General features: G+C 37.6%; 1 protein-coding gene and 1 pseudogene across 6 annotated transcripts in view; one reads left to right on the plus strand and one right to left on the minus strand.

Annotated features, from left to right (window-relative positions):
- Positions 1 to 11,849: 11,849 nt before the first annotated feature.
- Positions 11,850 to 19,973, minus strand: part of TMEM161B (transmembrane protein 161B) — an 82,304-nt gene continuing 74,180 nt past the window's right edge. For 2 of the 6 annotated variants that reach the window (XM_035014810.1, XM_035014805.1), the window contains one exon: positions 11,850 to 14,601. Coding sequence is in view for 3 of the 6 variants with exons in the window: in XM_035014805.1 (XP_034870696.1) it covers positions 14,590 to 14,601 (12 nt within the window). In the remaining 3 variants the exon portion in view is untranslated. Of the gene's footprint in view, positions 14,602 to 14,941; positions 16,504 to 17,242; positions 18,709 to 19,973 lie in introns of those variants that run through there. The other 4 variants (XM_035014811.1, XM_035014806.1, XM_035014804.1 and 1 more) reach the window with 3 other exon arrangements.
- On the plus strand, positions 16,414 to 16,720 carry LOC118016977 (annotated as a pseudogene).

Consider the following 19,973-nt stretch of genomic DNA (forward strand, 5'->3'; position numbering starts at 1 on the left):
GGATTATCTCATTCAATCTCCCAGGAAAATCCTCTGAGACATGGACTATTTTGACCATTTTACAGGTGAGGCAAGAGATTTGACTCACTACTCCACATCGTATGATGCTGATGACTGCTATACGGTGAAGCCAAGTTTCAAATGGAGGCAGTCTGGTTCTAGACAGAGCTCTTAGCCATTTAGGTGGTACCTTCACACAAAAGTGTTATACTGATGGTCACATAATTTGTTGAAAGACATATAAGAACATGGGAATTAAAGAAATATTCAGGGGCACCTGGGTGGCTCAGTTGGTTGGGCGGCTGCCTTGGGCTCAGGTCATGATCCCAGGGTCCTGGGATCGAGCCCCGCATCGGGCTCCCTGCTCCGCGGGAAGCCTGTTTCTCCCTCTCCCACTCCCTCTGCTTGTGTTCCCTCTCTCGCTGTCTCTCTATCAATTAAATGAATAAATAAAATCAAAAAAAAAAAAAAAGAAATATTCAGAAAAATTGCAGGTGCTTCAAAGAATCCAAAGATTATACTCATTTTCTAATAGCAAATAAATAAATAGGCAGCACAGCATGAACTGTAGGGTCAGCTGAGCTGGATTCATATCTCTAAGTCCTCATTTTTTGGCTGTGAGACCCTGGGCCAGTTACCTAACCTCTCTGAGCATCAGTTCTTCAACTATAAATTGGCAATAAAAATACCAACCTCGTGGAATTGTAATGATTAAATATAATGGATACAAAGAACTTTCTATAAGTATATAGTAAATATCAGTTATTATGTGTGACACAGATTATAAGATTGAATTGTATCCTAATTTCAGCATTGACTCTATTTTGAAAATTGAAATGCCAATTTTCAGTTGAGTTAGGCTCCTCTAGCTACTTCCACAACATCCCCACTGTTTTTCCCAATTTGATATCATCAGAGAATGTTTCCGTCACAATTAACATGAAACCAATGTTATGCTCTTTGTGTTTCAGAGATTAACTTGCAAACAATCTCCCTGCCCCCACCAAAAGTACTGTCTTTGAAGTATTAAGAATATATAATCTGGAGGGATGCCTGGATGGCTTAGTCAGTTAAGTGTCTGCCTTAGGCTTGGGTTGTGATCCTGAGGTCCTAGGATCAAGTCCCACATTGGGCTCCTTGCTCAGCAGGAAGCCTGCTTCTCCCTCTGCCTGCTGCTCCCCCTGCTTGTGCTCTCTCTCCCTCTGTCTCTCTCTCTCTGACAAATAAATATTAAAAAAAAAGAATATCTAACTTCAGGAGAAGGCCTGAAATATGAGGAAGATGTGTGCAAGGGCATAAGGGAGTTTGAAATGAGGAGACAGACTTTTTAATCTGGTCATTAATTTTCCTGTAAGAAGAGCTCTCTCTGCTAATAACATATTTTTAAATTATATGTATTTAATTATATACTTATTTTTACAAATTTTTATCAAAGTAAAAGATAATACATGGTTAAAAATAGTAACATAGATTGACTTATGATGAAAAGGAAGTGTCCTGCCCTTTCTATACTTTCATTATAGCCCTTCATAAAGAATCATTTTAAATGTTTTCCATTGTTTCTGATTTTCTTTTTTTCTGGTGATTACTACCATATTGCTAAATATTATGTTTATACACCTATTTGTTTATTAATTTTGGACAATGTCATAAACTTCCTGCCATGGTTTCGAAATGCAGATATAGGTTACCTGTATGTACCACTTCCCATATATTTTCCCAATATAGTTTCCTCACCACTTTTTACTTTCTACATAGTTTGTCTTTTTAATTTTAAATAATATATTTCACATGTGTTTCTTGACGCAGCAACCTCAGGTAATATCCTTTGATTTCGCACTTTAGCTCTCCTCCCATCTCTCACCACCCAAAGAGTATTTTTTGTATTTTATGTTTATCTTAGCAAATTTGATGACATTACATTCTTTTTAAATTCACAAAATTGTTTATGTACCTTTTTATAAGTTAAATATAAAGTTGAAAATCAATAAAGTTTTACAATTGTGACAATGTAAATATTATTTATTGCACAACTGTAGTATTTTCTCTTGTACAGCCTTTTTGTTTTTCCTGGAGTTTCCTATTGCCTTTCTTTTCCTTGAATTCTCTTTGTTGCCTCCATAAATTTTGATAGAATCAAACCTCTGAAGTTTATTTATCTAAAACCTCCCCCGATGAGCTCTCCTTTTCTGCTCCAATTTTGACATATAGCTCTCCAAGCTATCTCTACAACTGATAGGCTGAGACATCCCTTCATTATTTTCCTGGGTGGTAGCCAATATTTTCTGCATTGTATCTAATGTCATTTTTTTTTTAGATTCATTTATTTATTTGAGAGAGAGAGAGCATGCACACGTGTGCATGGGGTGGGAGGGGCAGAGGGAGAGAGAGAATCTCAAGCAGACTCCCCACTGAGCAAGGAGCCTGATGTAGGGCTCCATCTCACAACCCTGAGATCATGACCTGAGCCAAAATCAAGAGTCTGATGCTTAACCAACTGAACCACACAGACACCTGTCATGTCATATTTTATTTATTTATTTATTTATTTAGTGAAGAATTCTAGGTTTAAAATATTTTCCTTCAGAAAATTTAAGACACTGATCTACTATCTTTTGCTATGGTTGATATGAAGACCAATTGAATCTGACTCCTTCTGTTGTAAAAGTTCAGGCACCCCTGCCCCCAGGAAACTTTTAGTCTTCTCTTTATCCTTAGTGTTCTGTACATTTAAATAATATATTGAATATGGGTCTGCATTTATTCACTGTTCTGAGCATTGAATGGATACCTTCAACCTGAGTACTCATGGTCTTCAACTCTATTTCCTCTCTTTAGTTGTCTTTTTTCTGTTTCTAAAATTCCTATTAGCTTTTAAGACTAATTTTTTCTCTCTTGCATGTCCTTTATATTTTCCATTTACCTTTCTACTTTTCTTTTGAAATTTAATTTTATTCTTCAGTCATTCAATTGTATTTTAGTCTGATAATCACATTTTTTTTAAATTTTATTTTGTTAGTTACCATACATCATTAGTTTTTGATGTAGTGATCCATGATTCATTGTTTTTGTGTAACACCCAGTGCTCCATGCAGTACATGCCCTCCTTAATACCCATCACTGGGCTAACTCATCCTCCCACTCTCCTCCCCTCTAAAACCCTCAGTTTGTTTCTCAGAATCCTGATAATCACATTTTTAAATGCGAGGAGCACTTACCCCATCTATAATCTTTTTTTTTTTTTCACCCCGTTCTTATTTTACTGACGTTTATGCTTTCTTTTATGGTTTTTTTTTGTTGTTGTTTTTGTTGTTCCTGAACAATCCATTTCCTTCAAGGTACTGTCATCTGTGTCTGTTTCTCTCTTTTTATGACTTTTTCTGGCCCTCTCTCATTCATAATGGTGGCTCTTCTCAAATGGCATAGTTTAAGTCAAAATAATATCCAGCTTATAAAGTGTTAGCACTCATTCAATGTATTTAACTTAAAAACAAAACCCTCACTTACAGAATTCAAAAATAACAGTTTCATAAGCACTGAGGGCAAATCAGGTTTTCTTTCTTAGATCAATTCTATAAAGTTATTGAATGGACATTTAGACATTATCATCTTGGTATACAAACCACATTCTTACAGCAAGATTAAAGACCATATCTACTTGGCTTTGGAGCTGAATTAAAATATAATACTAATTCACTATGCAAATAGCCTTTACTTACAGTTGATTGTCTGCTTAGGAAATAAGGACAAATATCTTTCATTCCTGATTATGTTACTAAGTTTTAGCAATTTTCACTTGCAGTTCTTAGATTTTCTTGATGAAAACAGAATGTCTGGATATTTTAACGTTCTGTTTACAAATATCCAGGTGCTCACACTTTAATCAAATAAACCACAAGGTAGATTAGGCAGAACTAAATGAATCTGGCTAATATTCCCCAACTGAGCACAAACAGGGAGAGACTGTGACACTCGGGGTGAGCTGGTGCACAGACTTAGCAGAATTTTATCTGGGCCACCTTTTGAAGCAGAGTTGGGAGTCACCATCAATTCCAATTTTCCTAATAAAGCAGTATCTCAAAAGAGACAAGGATAGGGTGGGTACCTGGGTGACTCAGTCGGTTAAGTATCTGACTTCAACTCAGGTCATGATCTCAGGGTCCTGAGATCTCAGGCTCCCTGCTCAGTAGGGGGTCTGCTTCTCCCTCTTCCTTGGCCCCTCCTCCTGCCCCCCCCAAATAAATAAATAAAATCTTAAAAAAAAAAAAAGACAAGGATACACATGACTATTTGGAGAAAAAATGTAATTGAGTAAAGAAAAGGAGGAATAATGATAACAAACGATAAAATGGTAATAAGAGTCAAGCACTCTAAGTTCTTTACATGTATTAGTTCACTTAAAGAGAAAACACAGAATTAGGAAGCTGGGGAGATAATTTATTTTCCTAGAAAGTCTGATCTTAAAATGACATACAGTTTTTCCACTGTTATCCTTGAGGAAGTATGATGAATGGGACTCTACCTTACCATACTGTGGCTCTGAAGTCTTGGATCTTGTCAGAAATCAGTTTTGCTTCATATTTTAGGTGATAAAAAAGGCATTCACATGGGTATTCACTGGAAACTCCACCAAGATAGCCAGATAGGGAGAAATGCTTAGTGCCTTTCAATTTGGGGGTGCTGGGCACTCAAATTAATTATATTAATAAATCTCAATGCAAATTCTAGATTTCTTAAGTCTAAAAACTGGAGTTTCATTTTGTTTTTAAAATTTATTTATAAGCTATATCCTAACATGTTAAGTCCTCTTCTAAAAGGACGCATCATAATTTTAAATAGAATGAATGATCAAAAGCACAGTAGTAAAAGCACACTGGTGAGATAGGAGTCTTGGAAAGGTGGATTCTAATCTCATCTCTGGCAAGAATCACCTGGGTAACAAAATAGACCATGGTTTTCTGGACATCTAATGTTGCCAGAAACTTACAAACTAGAAACCTGCTGAATGCCACCACCACCTACACCCCACCAATGCCAAACTGATTATGTCTTTGAACTGCCTTTTTTTGCATTTAGCTTTGTTCTAAGATTATATTCTCCTTAGTGAACTGGCTGAGCTCTACAACTCTAATTCTAAAGAAATGAAATGTGCCATTCACAACCATCACATGGAGGAGCCACGTACTATTCAGGACATCCCAGGGGTGTAAATCGATTTTAAAAGGCAGAATTATACACGTGCTTTAGTGGAACCCCATATTACAAGTCAATATCTAAACTACGTGGTCATTTTGGGGCGCCTGGGTGGCTCAGTCGTTAGGCGTCTGCCTTCGGCTCAGGTCGTGATCCCAGGGTCCTGGGATGGAGCCCCACATCGGGCTCCCTGCTCGGCAGGAAGCCTGCTTCTCCCTCTCCCACTCCCCCTGCTTGTGTTCCTGCTCTCGCTATCTCTCTGTCAAATAAATAAATAAAATCTTTAAAAAATAAATAAATAAATAAAATAAATAAATAAACTACGTGGTCATTTTAAATTTCAAAGATTATGCCTTATTTTTCCTATTTTACATGAGCAGGGCTTACTGGTGCCCTAAAACATGCAAATCAAAGTCCAGCAAAATAATGCAAGCTAATGGCAAAGCAGAAAGAAATCTTTAAAACCTGCTTTTACAAAGTTTTGTCCTCTCTTACAAGCACCAACTTTCTAAACATCAGTCTCTGTCTCAAGGGGACTAAAAGGTCACTTCCTCATTTTGCAGTGTCTAAGCTACCTTGCCCACACTTATGACACTTATTTTGCACTCCCCACATGCCTATGCCCATCCAGACACTAAATTAAGTGACCAGTAGTGGTTTTTTAGACCAACAGTTTTTTTTTAATTCTGGCAAAGCCAAGTAACAACGGAAGGCTGCTTTGGAGTTAGCAGCATTGCCAAAATTACACCCATGTGTAAGCACCACTTTTGTGGTGCGCAGGTCTCCAAAACAGCAGCTCTGCTTCTGCTAGCAATGGACTGTCTCTAGGCAGGAACATTCAGAGCCCCTACGTGTAAAGGAGCAACACCTGGAAAGATTATGAAAGCATTTGCAGGCTGTGCATAGTACTAAAAGCTCCGCTGAATCGTTCCACTGCTGCTCTAGTCAGTAACAAATTGAAGCACTTTATAAAATTTGTAGCTCTTCAATAATTTTGAATCACTTTAAAGTGCTCATGCTCCAAACCATAAAGTCTTTCTTAACCACTGCAAACGTATAAAAGGTACATCATCAAAATGACAGTAATCAACTCCTTCAATTTTAGGTGTGAAATTGTTCTGTGTTTTTTCTCCTTGTTTTTGTTTTCACCAAGTGCCAAAAAAAAAAAAAAAAAAGGTCATAAGGACACAATGTGCAAAATATTCATTTTTCAATAGCACCAAGTAATCAAACTCCTAAAAATTTCTAAGATGAAGAAATATTTTAGATAAGATACCCTATGGTAGGGGTGTGTGTGTGTGAGAGAGAGAGAGAGAGAGAGCTGTCCAGGATCCTAATGAACTGAAAGAGGTCATTCATTAGCACAAAAATTGCTGATGCAATTTGGGAATGCCCTTGAAATAAGATGTACCAGGTTGCCAGGGAAAGTAAGGGAAGGGAAGGCAAAGGAAGTGAATTAAGGCACTTTACAGTGTCTAAGTTTCTTTTTGAGTTAAAATAAATTTCTTGTGGCTTAAACCACTAACTGAACAGCACTAAAATATTGTCATGTTGACACAATTTTCTAATTTGCTTTTTTCTTTAAATTACTGAGTTCATCCCATTCGGATTAGGTCCTTTCAGGTAATGAGTTATCAAGCCTCGTCCAGACTTGTTTACAACCAAACCAAATAAAACCAAACCATCAGTTTCTAAATGAAGGTGTTAGATAACGTAATAATGTCTTTCATTTCCTAGGATAGCTGGAAATTAGAAACATTCTATGACCAGTTTTAGTACAGCTCAAATTTAGCTCACTTGAAAGCATTCATAAAAATTAATCCATGCTTACAAATTTGAGGCTGGGTGACACACATCTCTCACAGCTCTACGCACCCTAGTTGGTAGAACTAGTCACATGGCCCCACCTAACTGCAAAAGAGCTGGGAAGTATGAGGGAACATTCACATATTTGTTAAGCAGTAAACATCTCTGTCATGGGTTCTACCCAAAAGAGCAGTGCACCCCACTAAGTTTTTAAATCATACCATGTACTCGCACAAAGCTTATTCTCAAGTCTAAGGTATAATTTTTTTTCAAACATAACATAGATTGAACCTTATTTCCTCTTCCTATATTTGAATAGTTGGTGAAACTAGGGGCAGATTTCTTCTCCTCCAACAATAACTCAAATTCCTTTTTTTTTTCCCTCTTTAAGATTTGAGAGAGAGAGAGAGAATGCATGCACCCACACACACACACAGAAGCGGGAAGAGGGGCAAAGGGAGAGAGAGAAAGAATTCCAAGCAGGCTCTGCGCTTAGCACAGAGCCCAATGCAGGGCTCGAGCTCATGAGCCTGAGATCATGACCTGAGCTGAAATCAAGAGTCGGACACTTAACTGACTGAGCCACCCGGGCGCCCCAAGAACTCAAATTCTTAAGGGATGAACACAAACAAGCCCTTAAATCCCAGTGTGCAATGGACTGAACCAAATTCATCTGTTGAAATCCCAACCCCCAATGTGATAGTTATTAGGGTGAGGCCTTTAGCAGGAGATTAGGTCATGGGATGGAGCCCACCTGAATGGATTTGTGCCCTTTTAAAAGAGACCCCAGAGATTTCTCTATCCCTTTCCATCACAGGAGGACGAAATGAAAAGATAGCTGTCTACAACCCAGAAGAGGGCTCTCATCCGAACCCAACCATGCCAACACTCTGATCTGAACTTTTAGCCTACAGAACCACGAGAAATCAATTTCTATTGTTTATATGTAAGCCACCTAGTCTATAGTATTCTGTTATAGCAGCTTAAAAGGACTAAGACACAGTGGGAAAGAAACATCTCTAGCTGGAGACTGTGCTATCTTCTCAATGCAAGTAGGCTACTTACTATACACACCAACAGTGAAGAAGGGGGATGAACTTGTTCCAGTAGCCTGTTGGCCCAGAGAAAACGTGGCCCTTCCTGATCTAATCAGGGAAAGAGAAACAGTCTTCAGCACATCAGCAGGAGGGACACCCAAGAGAGACAGTCCTCAGTTCCTATTTTTATGAGCCTAGCCTTGACTGTTACCTAGAAGCTGACTTGACTAAACCCAATCTACCATTTCTATGAAAATATACAGCTCAAAAGCTAACACACATTTCATATATGGCACTGGGAACTTAATTTAAGGGATATTTCAATGATGGAAGAAAATTTTCTTACAAAGCGGCATCTGGTTTTGGGCCTAGGTGCCCAAAATAGGATCAAGAGGGGACATTTACCAAGCCAAAAATCATGCATTTTTTTTTTTAATCAAAAGAGAGAGCATTGATTTTACAAGGCTAACCCACTTGATGGAGAATAGACTGAGGTAGTTAAACTGTTGTGTGTGTGTTTCCATGTGAATTGGTGTGAACCTAAGAATGTATTAAGGGAACAGTTATTATACAATTGCAAAGAGCTCCAGGGGTTTTCAACTAGGGGAAGGTTGCCTTCCTACAAGGCAGCTGGAAATGTGTAAAAGTACTTTGTTTTTGCTTTTTAGTTACCCCATTTTTAAGTGGGGGGCCTCAGGTGGCAATAGTGAATGTAGAGTCAGGGAACAAAATATCTTGCAGTGTATGCGACAATCCTACAATAAAGCATTTCTTGCTAAAAATACTAAGTGAGAAATACAGAGCTAAACAAATACAAATACAAAAAACTTAAGATAAAGGTAGAAAAGCACTGACTCTTTATACTCCTCTTTCGATGAGGCAAGAGCTCTCCCTATCATATACCCAGAGAAATGCAGATTAGTCTGAAAAAGGAGATAAAATACATCAAGAAGTTGGAGGAACTTGACACAAAGGTAACATCTCAAGTTAGTTTTTATTCAGATATTTAAAAAGTACTTTGACCCCCCTTCTTCCTCTTTAACAATGCAGTACTTAAAGGCTTTAGGTGGGCATCCATGGGGGGTGGTGGAGAGATGGCACTGCGATGGTTGTCAACATATAGAGATGGAATATGAAAAAAAAATCATTGTAAATGAATATCCGCATATTTGCACAAGCATGTGTGCGTGTGTACGTACAATCAGACTTATCTATTCCATAGTTCTGTCCACTGAGAAAGTCTGGGAACAAGGATGATCCAAAAGCAATCAACACACCTGAATGCTCAATTCATGGTGTCTAATTATCATTCTCCACTAAAAGAAAACTGGGTTTCTTTTTTTTTAAAGATTTTGTTTATTTATTTGAGAGAGAGAATGAGATAGAGAGAGCATGAGAGGGGGGAGGGTCAGAGGGAGAAGCAGACTCCCTGCTGAGCAGAGAGCCCGATGTGGGACTCGATCCCGGGACTCCAGGATCATGACCTGAGCCGAAGGCAGTCGCCTGACCAACTGAGCCACCCAGGAGTCCCGAGAAAACTGGGTTTCTTAGAGAAATGACTGATTCCAGAGTAAGGAAAGTGCAAGAGGAGTCTGGAATACTTTGCGGTGCCAGAAAATAAGATCTCAGAGAACAATGGAGACATGTCCAAAGGTCATAGAAGCCAGCTTGAAGGAACTTCCACTGGCATTATCTGGGACAATATGAGCATCACAATAAATAACAGTAGTAACAGGTTATGACCCATTTAATAAACATGAGTCTATATGATTTAAGTTAATTAACTGTACATTTGGTGAGGACCAAGATATTTACATTTTTTCAAAGTACCTCTCCACAAAATACTTATTACAAAGAGATTTAAAAAAAAATCTTCAGAGTGGCAGACACCACCTTAATCAAGGGATTAAAGTGAATAGTAATTGTGTGCCAGCTGATAGGATACAATGAGAAAAGCAAGATGTCACTTAAGTGATAATCCTCCCAAAGTTGAATAACCTGAATTTACTCATAAAAATTAGAAAAAGCCAAACTGAGGGTCAACCTAGAAAATAACCCGCCTAGAATCTTCAAAACGGTTAAGGCCATGAAAACCAAGAAAAGATTAAAAATCTATTTCAGACTGAAGAGCCTGACAACTAAATTGAGTGAAATTCTATACTGGATTACATAAAGGATATTATCAACAAAATTGGCAAATCCTGACTGTGGCTTAAAATTTAGATAGAAGTTATGTATCAATATCAAATTTCTGATTTTGATTGTTATACTGATTATATAGGAGAAGGTCTTTCGCAAGAAAACACTATAGGATTAGAGAGTGAAAGGGCATTTTATGAGCAGCTTACTATCAAATAGTTCAGCAAATTAAAAAAAAAAAGTCCTCTGTAATGTATTTGAAACTTAGATGTAAATTTAAGATAGTTTTAGGGTGTCTGGGTGGTTCAATCGGTTAAACATCTGACTCTTGATCTTGGCTCAAGTTTTGAGTTCAAGATCTGTGTGGAGCCTACTTAAAAATTAAGATAGTTTTAAAATAAGTAATAATAATCATTTTTTTAAGGGCTTGTTATAAATCAGGCTGTCTGCTAAACCCTAGAGAAACAGTAGTGGGGCGGAGAACCCTCAGTTCTTGCCACCCAGTCCTTATATATAGTCTGGCAGCAAAAACAAGAGTTGAACAAGTAATTAAAGTGCAAGAAAGGAAGCTGTTCAACTAGATTGAAGAAAGCCCACCCCCTCCCTGCCAAGAAGGTGATCTTTATGCTAAGGATATAATGATGTATAGGTTTAGTTGGATGATGGGTGAATGAGTACGAGTCTGTGTGCTGTGGGGCGAGGGGATTTTAGACTTCGGCTATAGGGTATCAGTAGTATGATAAAGCTGTGTAAAAACTAGACATGCCAAGAAATTGATTATTTATGGTATCCACCATCAATATGATAGGCCTGTAAAGTGCAGATACCAATAGTTTAAGCTCCTCAATAAATTATTAAAATGAACCAAGGCAGGGTGCCTGGGTGGCTCAGTCATTAAGCGTCTGCCTTCGGCTCAGGTCATGATCCCAGGGTCCTGGGATTGAGTCCCACATCGGGTTCCCTGCTCGGCAAGAAGCCTGCTTCTCCCTCTCCCATTCCCCCTGCTTGTGTTCCTGCTCCTGCTATCTCTCTGTCAAATAAATAAATAAAATCTTAAAAAAAAAATAAAATGAACCAAGGTATCATTCCTGTTAAAATTTGTAAAGGGATTGAATTTTGAAAGAAAAAGTATGCTATAACACCTTGAATTTAAGTAGCTACTTCCTAAAAGAAATTCAACATATTCTCATTTACTAGTCAATTTTTTTTTAAGATTTTATTTATTTGAGAGCATCCCAATGCTTTTTAAATTTACTTGCATTGAAAAAAAATCAACCATGTTCTTGTGGCATGAAAAAAACGAAAATATTTTACATTCTTTTCGTTATATAAACAGAAATATACTTACAAAGACTAGTACTGAGTACAAATACAGAATTACTTTATTTCATCAGTGTCAATTTGATCATTTTTCCCACTATTACCTATTTCTCTTCCATCCCAGCCTTTACTTCTTGGTGACTATTCTAGAGACTTCAGACCTTTCCCTTAGCAATTCATTCTCAAACATAAATGAGCTCCTACTTCAATGATTCTTAACCTTTTGTCACAAATCTCTTGAGAATTTGATATTACGAACCACTTTCTCTTCCAAATGTTCACACACAGAAATATTTTAATGAAATCTTGAGTTTGCTGAGCTATTTTAAAGTTTACTTTCCTTTTTCATGGTCATTTGTGTACCCCCTGATGATGAACCCCTGATCTTCTATGTCTCAGTCACTGATTTATTTTCATGACAACCCTGAATACCCTGGAAGGTACTGTTACCCTCATAATACTGCAGAGTACTTCGAAGTAGGCCCTATCAAGTAGTATAAATATGCTAGGATTTGAATCCATGTGTCCTCCTTCCCTAGATCCTTCCACTTACGTTTTCTTACCTACAGAATAGCCCTCAAAAGTCACCCAACTAAATCTAGAGTCCTATGTTTAGCCTTCATCTGTCCAATCAGCTTTCTCCACATGCCAAATCTTTTGACCATTTTCCCACTCGAGGAAAAATCAAGCCTACCAAAGCTGCCAAACCTCTCAGGAGGTTTATAAAATTATTTTAATAGCATCCTCTTGCTAAGTGGTCTCTGAAGGCAGCTTCCTAAAAACCAGCCCAGCTTTTAGGGTCACTGCAAACTATTTTTAAAAGTTCCCCCAGTGAGGAATGGTTCCTTTGTCCAAAGCTTCTGTTTGTAACTCCCAGGATAATGATAAACAGGGATGTGGCTCGTCTTGGCTTTCTAAATTCTCAGCCTCCTCCTTCTGGCTGGTTTACCTCTTTGGTGACAATGTATCCTCATCTCTAGAACCAATTCTGTGCCTTTCATCCTCTTGCAGTATTAAAGAAGGAACTATACGGTAGTCAGAGTTTTGGAACTGATTACACGTAACAAACTCAGGCAGGTGAAAACACTACCTCAACTAAGCAGTTCCTTTTTAAAGATTTGTAGTCTAAATTTGAAATAAACTTTTACCTTCTTGTACTTATACACATCAGCAGGCAGATGGACAAATTATTGTTGTCATTTCTTTGATTGATTGATTGGTTATTGGAGCAGAAGGGAGAAATGAGTTGAAGTCTCATTAGATGAATTAAAAATGGGCAGATTCAGGTTTTGTGGGTTCTGAAGCATAAATAATTTGAGGGAATTCTCTTCAAGAAAAATATGTAATTATGTATACAGAATTAGGTTAAAAAGTGAATAGCTACTTACAATGAAAAAAATCACATCACAATTATTAAAACACTGAAAACAACAACTATGTCACAAAATCCAGAAAAACAACTATTTTTATTAAATGACGTATCTCTGGCCCAGCATCTCATGACATGATGCTGGATGAGTGAGTCAGCACAGTGGGAGTTAGAAGCCATGCCTTACTTGGATGGCCAACAATAACTACACATGAAAGTGATAGAAAACCACATAAATATATCCCACTAAACTTGAATGACAAAGATCTGTAACTCAACTTCCCTTTAGCTGGATGCCCCATACACTTCAACACCATCCAACATCAGGAGCAGCGCAACCAGGGGTAGTGTGAGTTTGAGTCAGCCATCTTAAACTGTACATTTTGCAGAAATTATTAAAATTGAAGAGATCCAGGAAAATAGCTGCTACAACTTTCTTCATTTTGCCTACTAGCCAATAATTACCTTCATTTGAGACTATCACATGGTCTTTGCCTTGGCACTGAATGTGCAAAAAGATATTCTGCTGTAGAACCACCTCTCCCCTCTCTGCAGCACACAACTCATCACTTCTTCCACTGTCCCTAATCTAAACTCCACCTCTAGGCTGTTCTAGCTTTCTCTCTGTCTCTGGATATGTGTATGCTTCATACATTTAGTGTTTACTGCTTTCTGTTCCATTAGCAGCTACAAAGATAAAAGAGATTAAGGCAAGGGATTCGAGATAAACTGTTTCTTTGTTTTCCCTTGGTAGACTATTTTTTCCCTCTCATCTTACAAATAAGGAATCCTACTAAAATCAAGTTTATAATTCAGATTTGCAGACCTCTCTAAAACAGTGGTTTAAATAATGGTTCATACTGTTGCTCCCATATCTGTGATTGGTGAATATATCTTTTCTTTCAATATTATTCCAATTACTAAGTTTGAAATTTCTACCTTGATTACTCTTAACATTAAGAGTACTGGTTACTCTTAACATCTTGATTTTCTTGACATTCAGCTGATTCAACCACACAAACTCCACCTTCCAAGACAGCTTTTGTCCTTCATAAAGTTTCCCCTAAAAATCAAATACACATTAATCTTTAATAAAGTACTTATCATACTGTATGGCAATCATGTCTCTCAACTAGATCAGGAGCCACTTCAAGGCAAAGATGATCTTGTTCACATGTATACGCACAGCACACATTATAGTGGCCAACAGTAATCACTAAATGTTTGCTGGGCAAACTAATGCACATTTGAATGGAGGATACACATCACTTAAACATACATTTAATGTACAAAGGTACAGCTATCAACAAGAACACCTGAAACTTCACCTTGCTTTTTAAATGTACTACCATACAATGTAATAGCAGTTGTAGAAGCTGATGAAGGTTTAAATTATTTCCAGATAATGTGAAAAGGTCAATGGAATTTACAACTTTTATAAATCTAGGAACAAAAAACCCCAGCTCACTCCACCCTAAAACATAAAAACCCATGATTAACCTTTTTGGGTTCCATTATGGACAGATTCCCACCACTTTCTGAATGCATTGCCCTGGGGTGCCAAATGAAGGTGCCTCCATTTTCCACCGCACTGGTAAGAAAGAATTGATGAAAGAATTCTTCTCTTGGATTCTGAACTTCGGAAGATCCTGGAATTTCCTTTCACCACTGGATGGATGTGAGATGAGACTGTGGGAACTCTCACTTTATTTGGCTCTTCTGCTTTTATTTCCTTTGCTGAAGGGTGACGGAAAGGATCAGATACCTATCTGTCTAGATACCTATCTAGACTCTTAAACCAGGTAAAAGTACATGTAAGAGAAATACCATAAAGCAATAGTATTTTAGTGCTACGAAGCAGGAATATAAATTTTCTGAAAGTTTTCAGGAAATGAACTGATAAAGGCCGTGGCTCTCAGATTTTTTTTTTAAATTCCAAGGACTAATAATCGACTTTTATTATGATTGTATAGTAGTAGACCAAATCTACTTATTAGTGTCATTTCAAAGCTAATGATATTTTAGCATCACAAACTCTAGAAACAATCTTAGAATAAAGAACCTTAAAATTATATCAACTTAGCTTCATGAAGAATATAATACATTGTCCTATTCTCCTTATCTTGCTACACAATAATAAACACTCCATTGCATTCAGAAACCTAACTATGAGCTCCATTCTTACTCAGCATTCCTGCAGTCTAAGATTTGTATAACTTTAATAAACTGTAAACTTCATATATTTTTTAAAATAAACTGCAGAGATAGTACAGAGAGCTCTATATGCTCCATACCAGTTGTTCCTTTTATTAATATCCTATATTATTATGGCACATTTATCACAACTAATGAACCAATACTGATACATTATTATCTAAAGTCCATTCTTTGCTCAGATTTCCTTAGTTCTTACCTAATGCCCTTTTTTCCCTCCCAGGATCCCATCTAGGATACAACATTTACATCTACTTATTATATCTCCTCAGTCTCCTCCTCTTGGCTCTAACAGTTTCTCAGAATTTCCTTCTTTTTGATATTCTTGAAAGTTCTGAGAACCATTGGTCAGGTATTTTATAAAATGTCCTTCAATTGGGACCTCTTTCTGATGTTTTTCTCATGATTATACATACTGGTGTTATTGGTTCTGGGGAGGAACCAGTGGAAAAGTGCCATTCTCATTACATCATATTAAAGGTACATATTATTAACATAATTTACTGACATTAACCTTGATCACTTTGTTAGGATGAGGTTTATCAGGTTTCTTCACTGTAAAATTAGCTTTTCCCCCCCTTTCCATCCATACTGTACCCTTTGTAATGAAGTCACTATGCGTGTATTACTATGATTACTATGTTGAGTCTTCCATTGAACATATACACTGATGTGTTTATTTATTCTACTATGATGGACACCTGGGCTGTTTCCAGTCTAGGGCTATTATGAATAAAGCTGCTATGAATATTCTTAAGTCTTTCTGTGAATATATTTTTATTTCTCTTGGGTAAACATTTAAGGATAGAATTGTTGGGTTGTCAGGCAGGTGTATTCTTAGTTTTATAAAAAAAAAACAAAACTAGTAGAACTTTTAACAAAGTGATTGTATAATTTCCAGTGTGCCTGTAGCACAAAGTATGAGAGTTCCAGTTGCTTCATATCCTTGTCACCATTTAGTGGTGTCAGAAGCTTTTTTGTTTTTTCGTTTTTTTAAGTAGGCTCTACATCCAGTGTGGAGCCCAACACAAGGCTTGAGCTCATGACCCTGAGATCAAGAACTGAGCTGAGATCAAGAGTTGGACGCTTAGCCAACTGAACCACCCAGAGTTTTTAATTTTAGCCATTCCAGTAGGTAAACAGCAGTATCTCATTGTGGTTTAAATTTGCATTTCCCTGATGACAAACGATATTGAGTGATACATATTTTAAAATACTATGTGAAGCAGCTTGGGCGGCGGGAGGAGCAGCAGCGGCCAGGCAGCCCAGCTTCGCAAAGGCTCTCGGCGCCCCGGGGCCCGCAGGCACACGGCATGCGCCTGCCCCGCCACCACGATGCCCAGGAGGAAGGTCAGCTCCGCCGAGGGGGCGGCGAAGGAGGATTGCCCAAGAGGAGGTCGGCGAGGTTGTCAGCTAAACCTGCTCCTGCAAAAGTGGAAACGAAGCCAAAAAAGGCGGCAGGAAAGGATAAATCTTCAGACAAAAAAGTGCAAACAAAGGGGAAAAGGGGAACAAAGGGAAAACAGGCTGAAGTGGCTAACCAAGAAACGAAAGAAGACTTACCTGCAGAAAACGGAGAAACTAAAAATGAGGAGAGTCCAGCTCTGATGAAGCAGGAGAGAAAGAAGCCAAGTCTGATTAATACCATAAACCATGTCTTATCAGTGGTCCCTGTCGCCCTTCTTGTACAATCCAGAGAAATATTTTTATCAACTATTTTGTAAATGCAAGTTTTTTAGTAGCTCTAGAAACATTAAAAAGGGGGGAATCCCACTTCATCCCATTTTTTACATGTAAATGCTTTTTTTTTAAGAGGTGAAATCATTTGCTGGTTGTTTATTTTTTGGTACAACCAGGAAATAGTGGGATATTGAATGTGGGAGGCTTGATTGTCTTGGGTGTCAGCTCAACATTCCATAGATGGGGTAGTTTTTATATCCTATAATACCAAGCATACTAAATGGCAATTTGGAGTCAGTCGTGCATTTACTATGTCTTGAATATTTTTTTTTTAAAGATTTTATTTATTTATTTGAGAGAGAGAATGAGAGACAGCACAAGAGGGAAGAGGGTCAGAGGGAGAAGCAGACCCCCCGCTGAGCAGGGAGCCTGATGCGGGACTCGATCCCGGGACTCCAGGATCATGACCTGAGCCGAAGGCAGTCACTTAAACAACTGAGCCACCCAGGCGCCCTGTCTTGAATATTTTAAATTACTTCTATTCCCATGTTGTTTTTGGTAGAATTGTTTCCTAAAGAAAACCACTCCTAGATCTTGGCTCTCCCGGTCAGAATTCTTGTGCACTCTGTAACATCTTGGTCGTGGTAGTCCAGTTTTCCTAATAACTCTGTTAATGTGCTGTGCAACATTGAGAATTTGAATATGTAGTGTATATGATATTAAATTGTGAATTAATGAGACTTAACAATGTAACAGTGTATCAGCATTTGAAGATTTGGTACTTGATATACTGTTAAGGAAAATTTGCCTCCAAATTTTAAGCTAGAAGGTCAATGGAATAACTTTTAGAAAAGAATCACAACTATGTGGTTTTTTTAGATTTTCGGTACATATGTTAAGAATGGTGTACAAACTGAAATGTCTGTACTGATCCTCAAAACAACCAATGAAAACTCAATTAAGAAAGAAAGAAAAAAATAATAAAAATACTATGTGAATGGAAGGCTGTCTCTGAACAGACTCTTCATGGGGAACAGAAAGTCTCTAATAAAAAATTAAAACCCAGAATTTGGGGCCTGCTACTTCCAGCCACAGTGAAATTAATAGGGATCAGATGCACTCTATCTTACAGAACTATTCAAAGGGCAGCACAGGACCATAATCCCTGAAAGAAAAAAATTATGAGTGAACTCTGCTGCAGCTTACTGACTGAAGCACTCAAGCCACAGCACAGGGAAGAAGAACCAAACCCGAACCCACTGATCTCCCTGAGTTGAGAATCTGGTGAGGAAAAGGCAACTAAAAATCAGGGAAGAGTATCAGAAAGGAGAGTTGCAGAGGGGGAACTCTAGAGATTGGCAGAGAGTTCTTTCATGTCTTCAGCTGAGTTCTGATGAATGGATGCATTTGAGGAAATTACCCAATGTTGGGGGAAAGAACCACCAGAAAGGAACAGGCAGACAATCCTTGGGACTCAAATGGGTGGGGATAGTTCCTGTTCCCAGGAGTCAAAGTGGGCATTGGTAGAGTATTCAGAAGGGTATTTCCCCAGTAGTGGGTAAAAATTAGCACCAACTTAAAGGCTGCTCTTGTCTTAACAGCAAGCCTCAAAAGAAAACTGTCTCCTAGGTGTCCTAGGAACTTAGCTACATTCCAGAACAAAGCTCAGGAATATTTAAAGAAATACAAAAATATCCAATACCCAACAAGGCAAAATTCAGTGTTTGCCATCCAAAGATTTTCAGGAAGGCAAACAAATTAGAAAATATGAACCAAAATAAGAAAACTCTATCAACAGACACAGTTCCAAAGTGAGATAGAAGATAAAATTAATTGGGGCACCTGGGTGGCTCACTCTGTTAAGCATCCGACTCTTAATCTCAGCTCAGGTCTTGATCTCAGGGTCATGAGTTCAAGCCCTGTACCGGGATCCACGCTGGGTGTGGGAACCTACGTGAAAAAAAATTACTAGACCAACACATTGAATCAATTATTATAAACTTATATTCTTTATGTTCAAGACAGTGAAGTGTAAACCTGTTAAGAAGAGACATGTAGGAAATATAAAAGACCCAAATTGAACTTTTAGAGATTAAAAAAAAGGTCCGAGGTTAAAAATACACTGGATTAGTATAGATTAGAAACTACAAAAAAGGGCACCTGGGTGGCTCAGATGGTTAAGCGTCTGCCTTCGGCTCAGGTCATGATCCCGGAGTCCTGGGATCGAGTCCCGCATCGGGCTCCCTGCTCTGCGGGAAGTCTGCTTCTCCCTCTGCCTCTCTCTCTCTCTCTCATGAATAAATAAATAAAATCTTTAAAAAAAAAAAAAAGAAACTACAAAAAAAATTAATTAGAAACTACAAAAAAAAGTTAGTGAACTTCAAGACATAGCCATAAAAGCTATACAAAATAAACACAGAGAGGAAAAATCACCTAAACAGAACCAAACTGTGTCAATGAGTTGTGGAAAGAATTAAAAAAAAAAAAGACAAACATGTTTATTGCTTTACAATCAGCAACAAATATAGCTTAATAATTACAAACATGGTACTTCTAAGTGGTACTCAAATGAAGTGACAAGACCAGAAAGTGCTCTTCCACTTAAACTCTGAAAACTAAACTCCACTCCTTCTGCCAAGAATTTAACACTCTCAAAGTAAAATCAATACTTAAGAGGCAAAGGAAATTATTCTCAAATTTATTACATATGTCTGATCACATAATTGAGAAACCTTTTATGCATGATCTAGATAGTGCTAGTACTTAACATTTTATTGAACAGTCCTAACTTTTAAGAACTGAGCACTCTTTTCTTTCAACACATTCTTCTGCAAAAGAGCTGTCTAAAAAATTATAAAATCCAACAATGCATTGCAACTGCATTTCTACTTCTTTTCTCCAGATGGAAAAATTAGTCTTTAACTTGACCTGAGATAAAAACCTAGTGATCTAAGAACCTCAACAAATTCAGTATAGGAAATTTAAGAAAATTATAAGAATCATCATCATATTAAAACTGCTAGAGGTTGAGTACTTTATCATCTGCTTTGTGGTCAACTGTGAAGTGTCTATTTAAATTTCTTGCCCACTTCATTTTTTTTTTTTTTGGTAGTTGTTTATATATCCTGAACACCAAATATTTTATCTCAACCTATGACATGTCTATTTTCTTTTTTTTTTTTTTAAGATTTTATTTATTTATTTGACAGAGACAG

This window comes from Mirounga leonina, unplaced genomic scaffold, assembly GCF_011800145.1.
Source record: "Mirounga leonina isolate KUSES-001 unplaced genomic scaffold, KU_Mleo_1.0 Mir_168, whole genome shotgun sequence".
NCBI classification, from domain to species: domain Eukaryota; kingdom Metazoa; phylum Chordata; class Mammalia; order Carnivora; family Phocidae; genus Mirounga; species Mirounga leonina.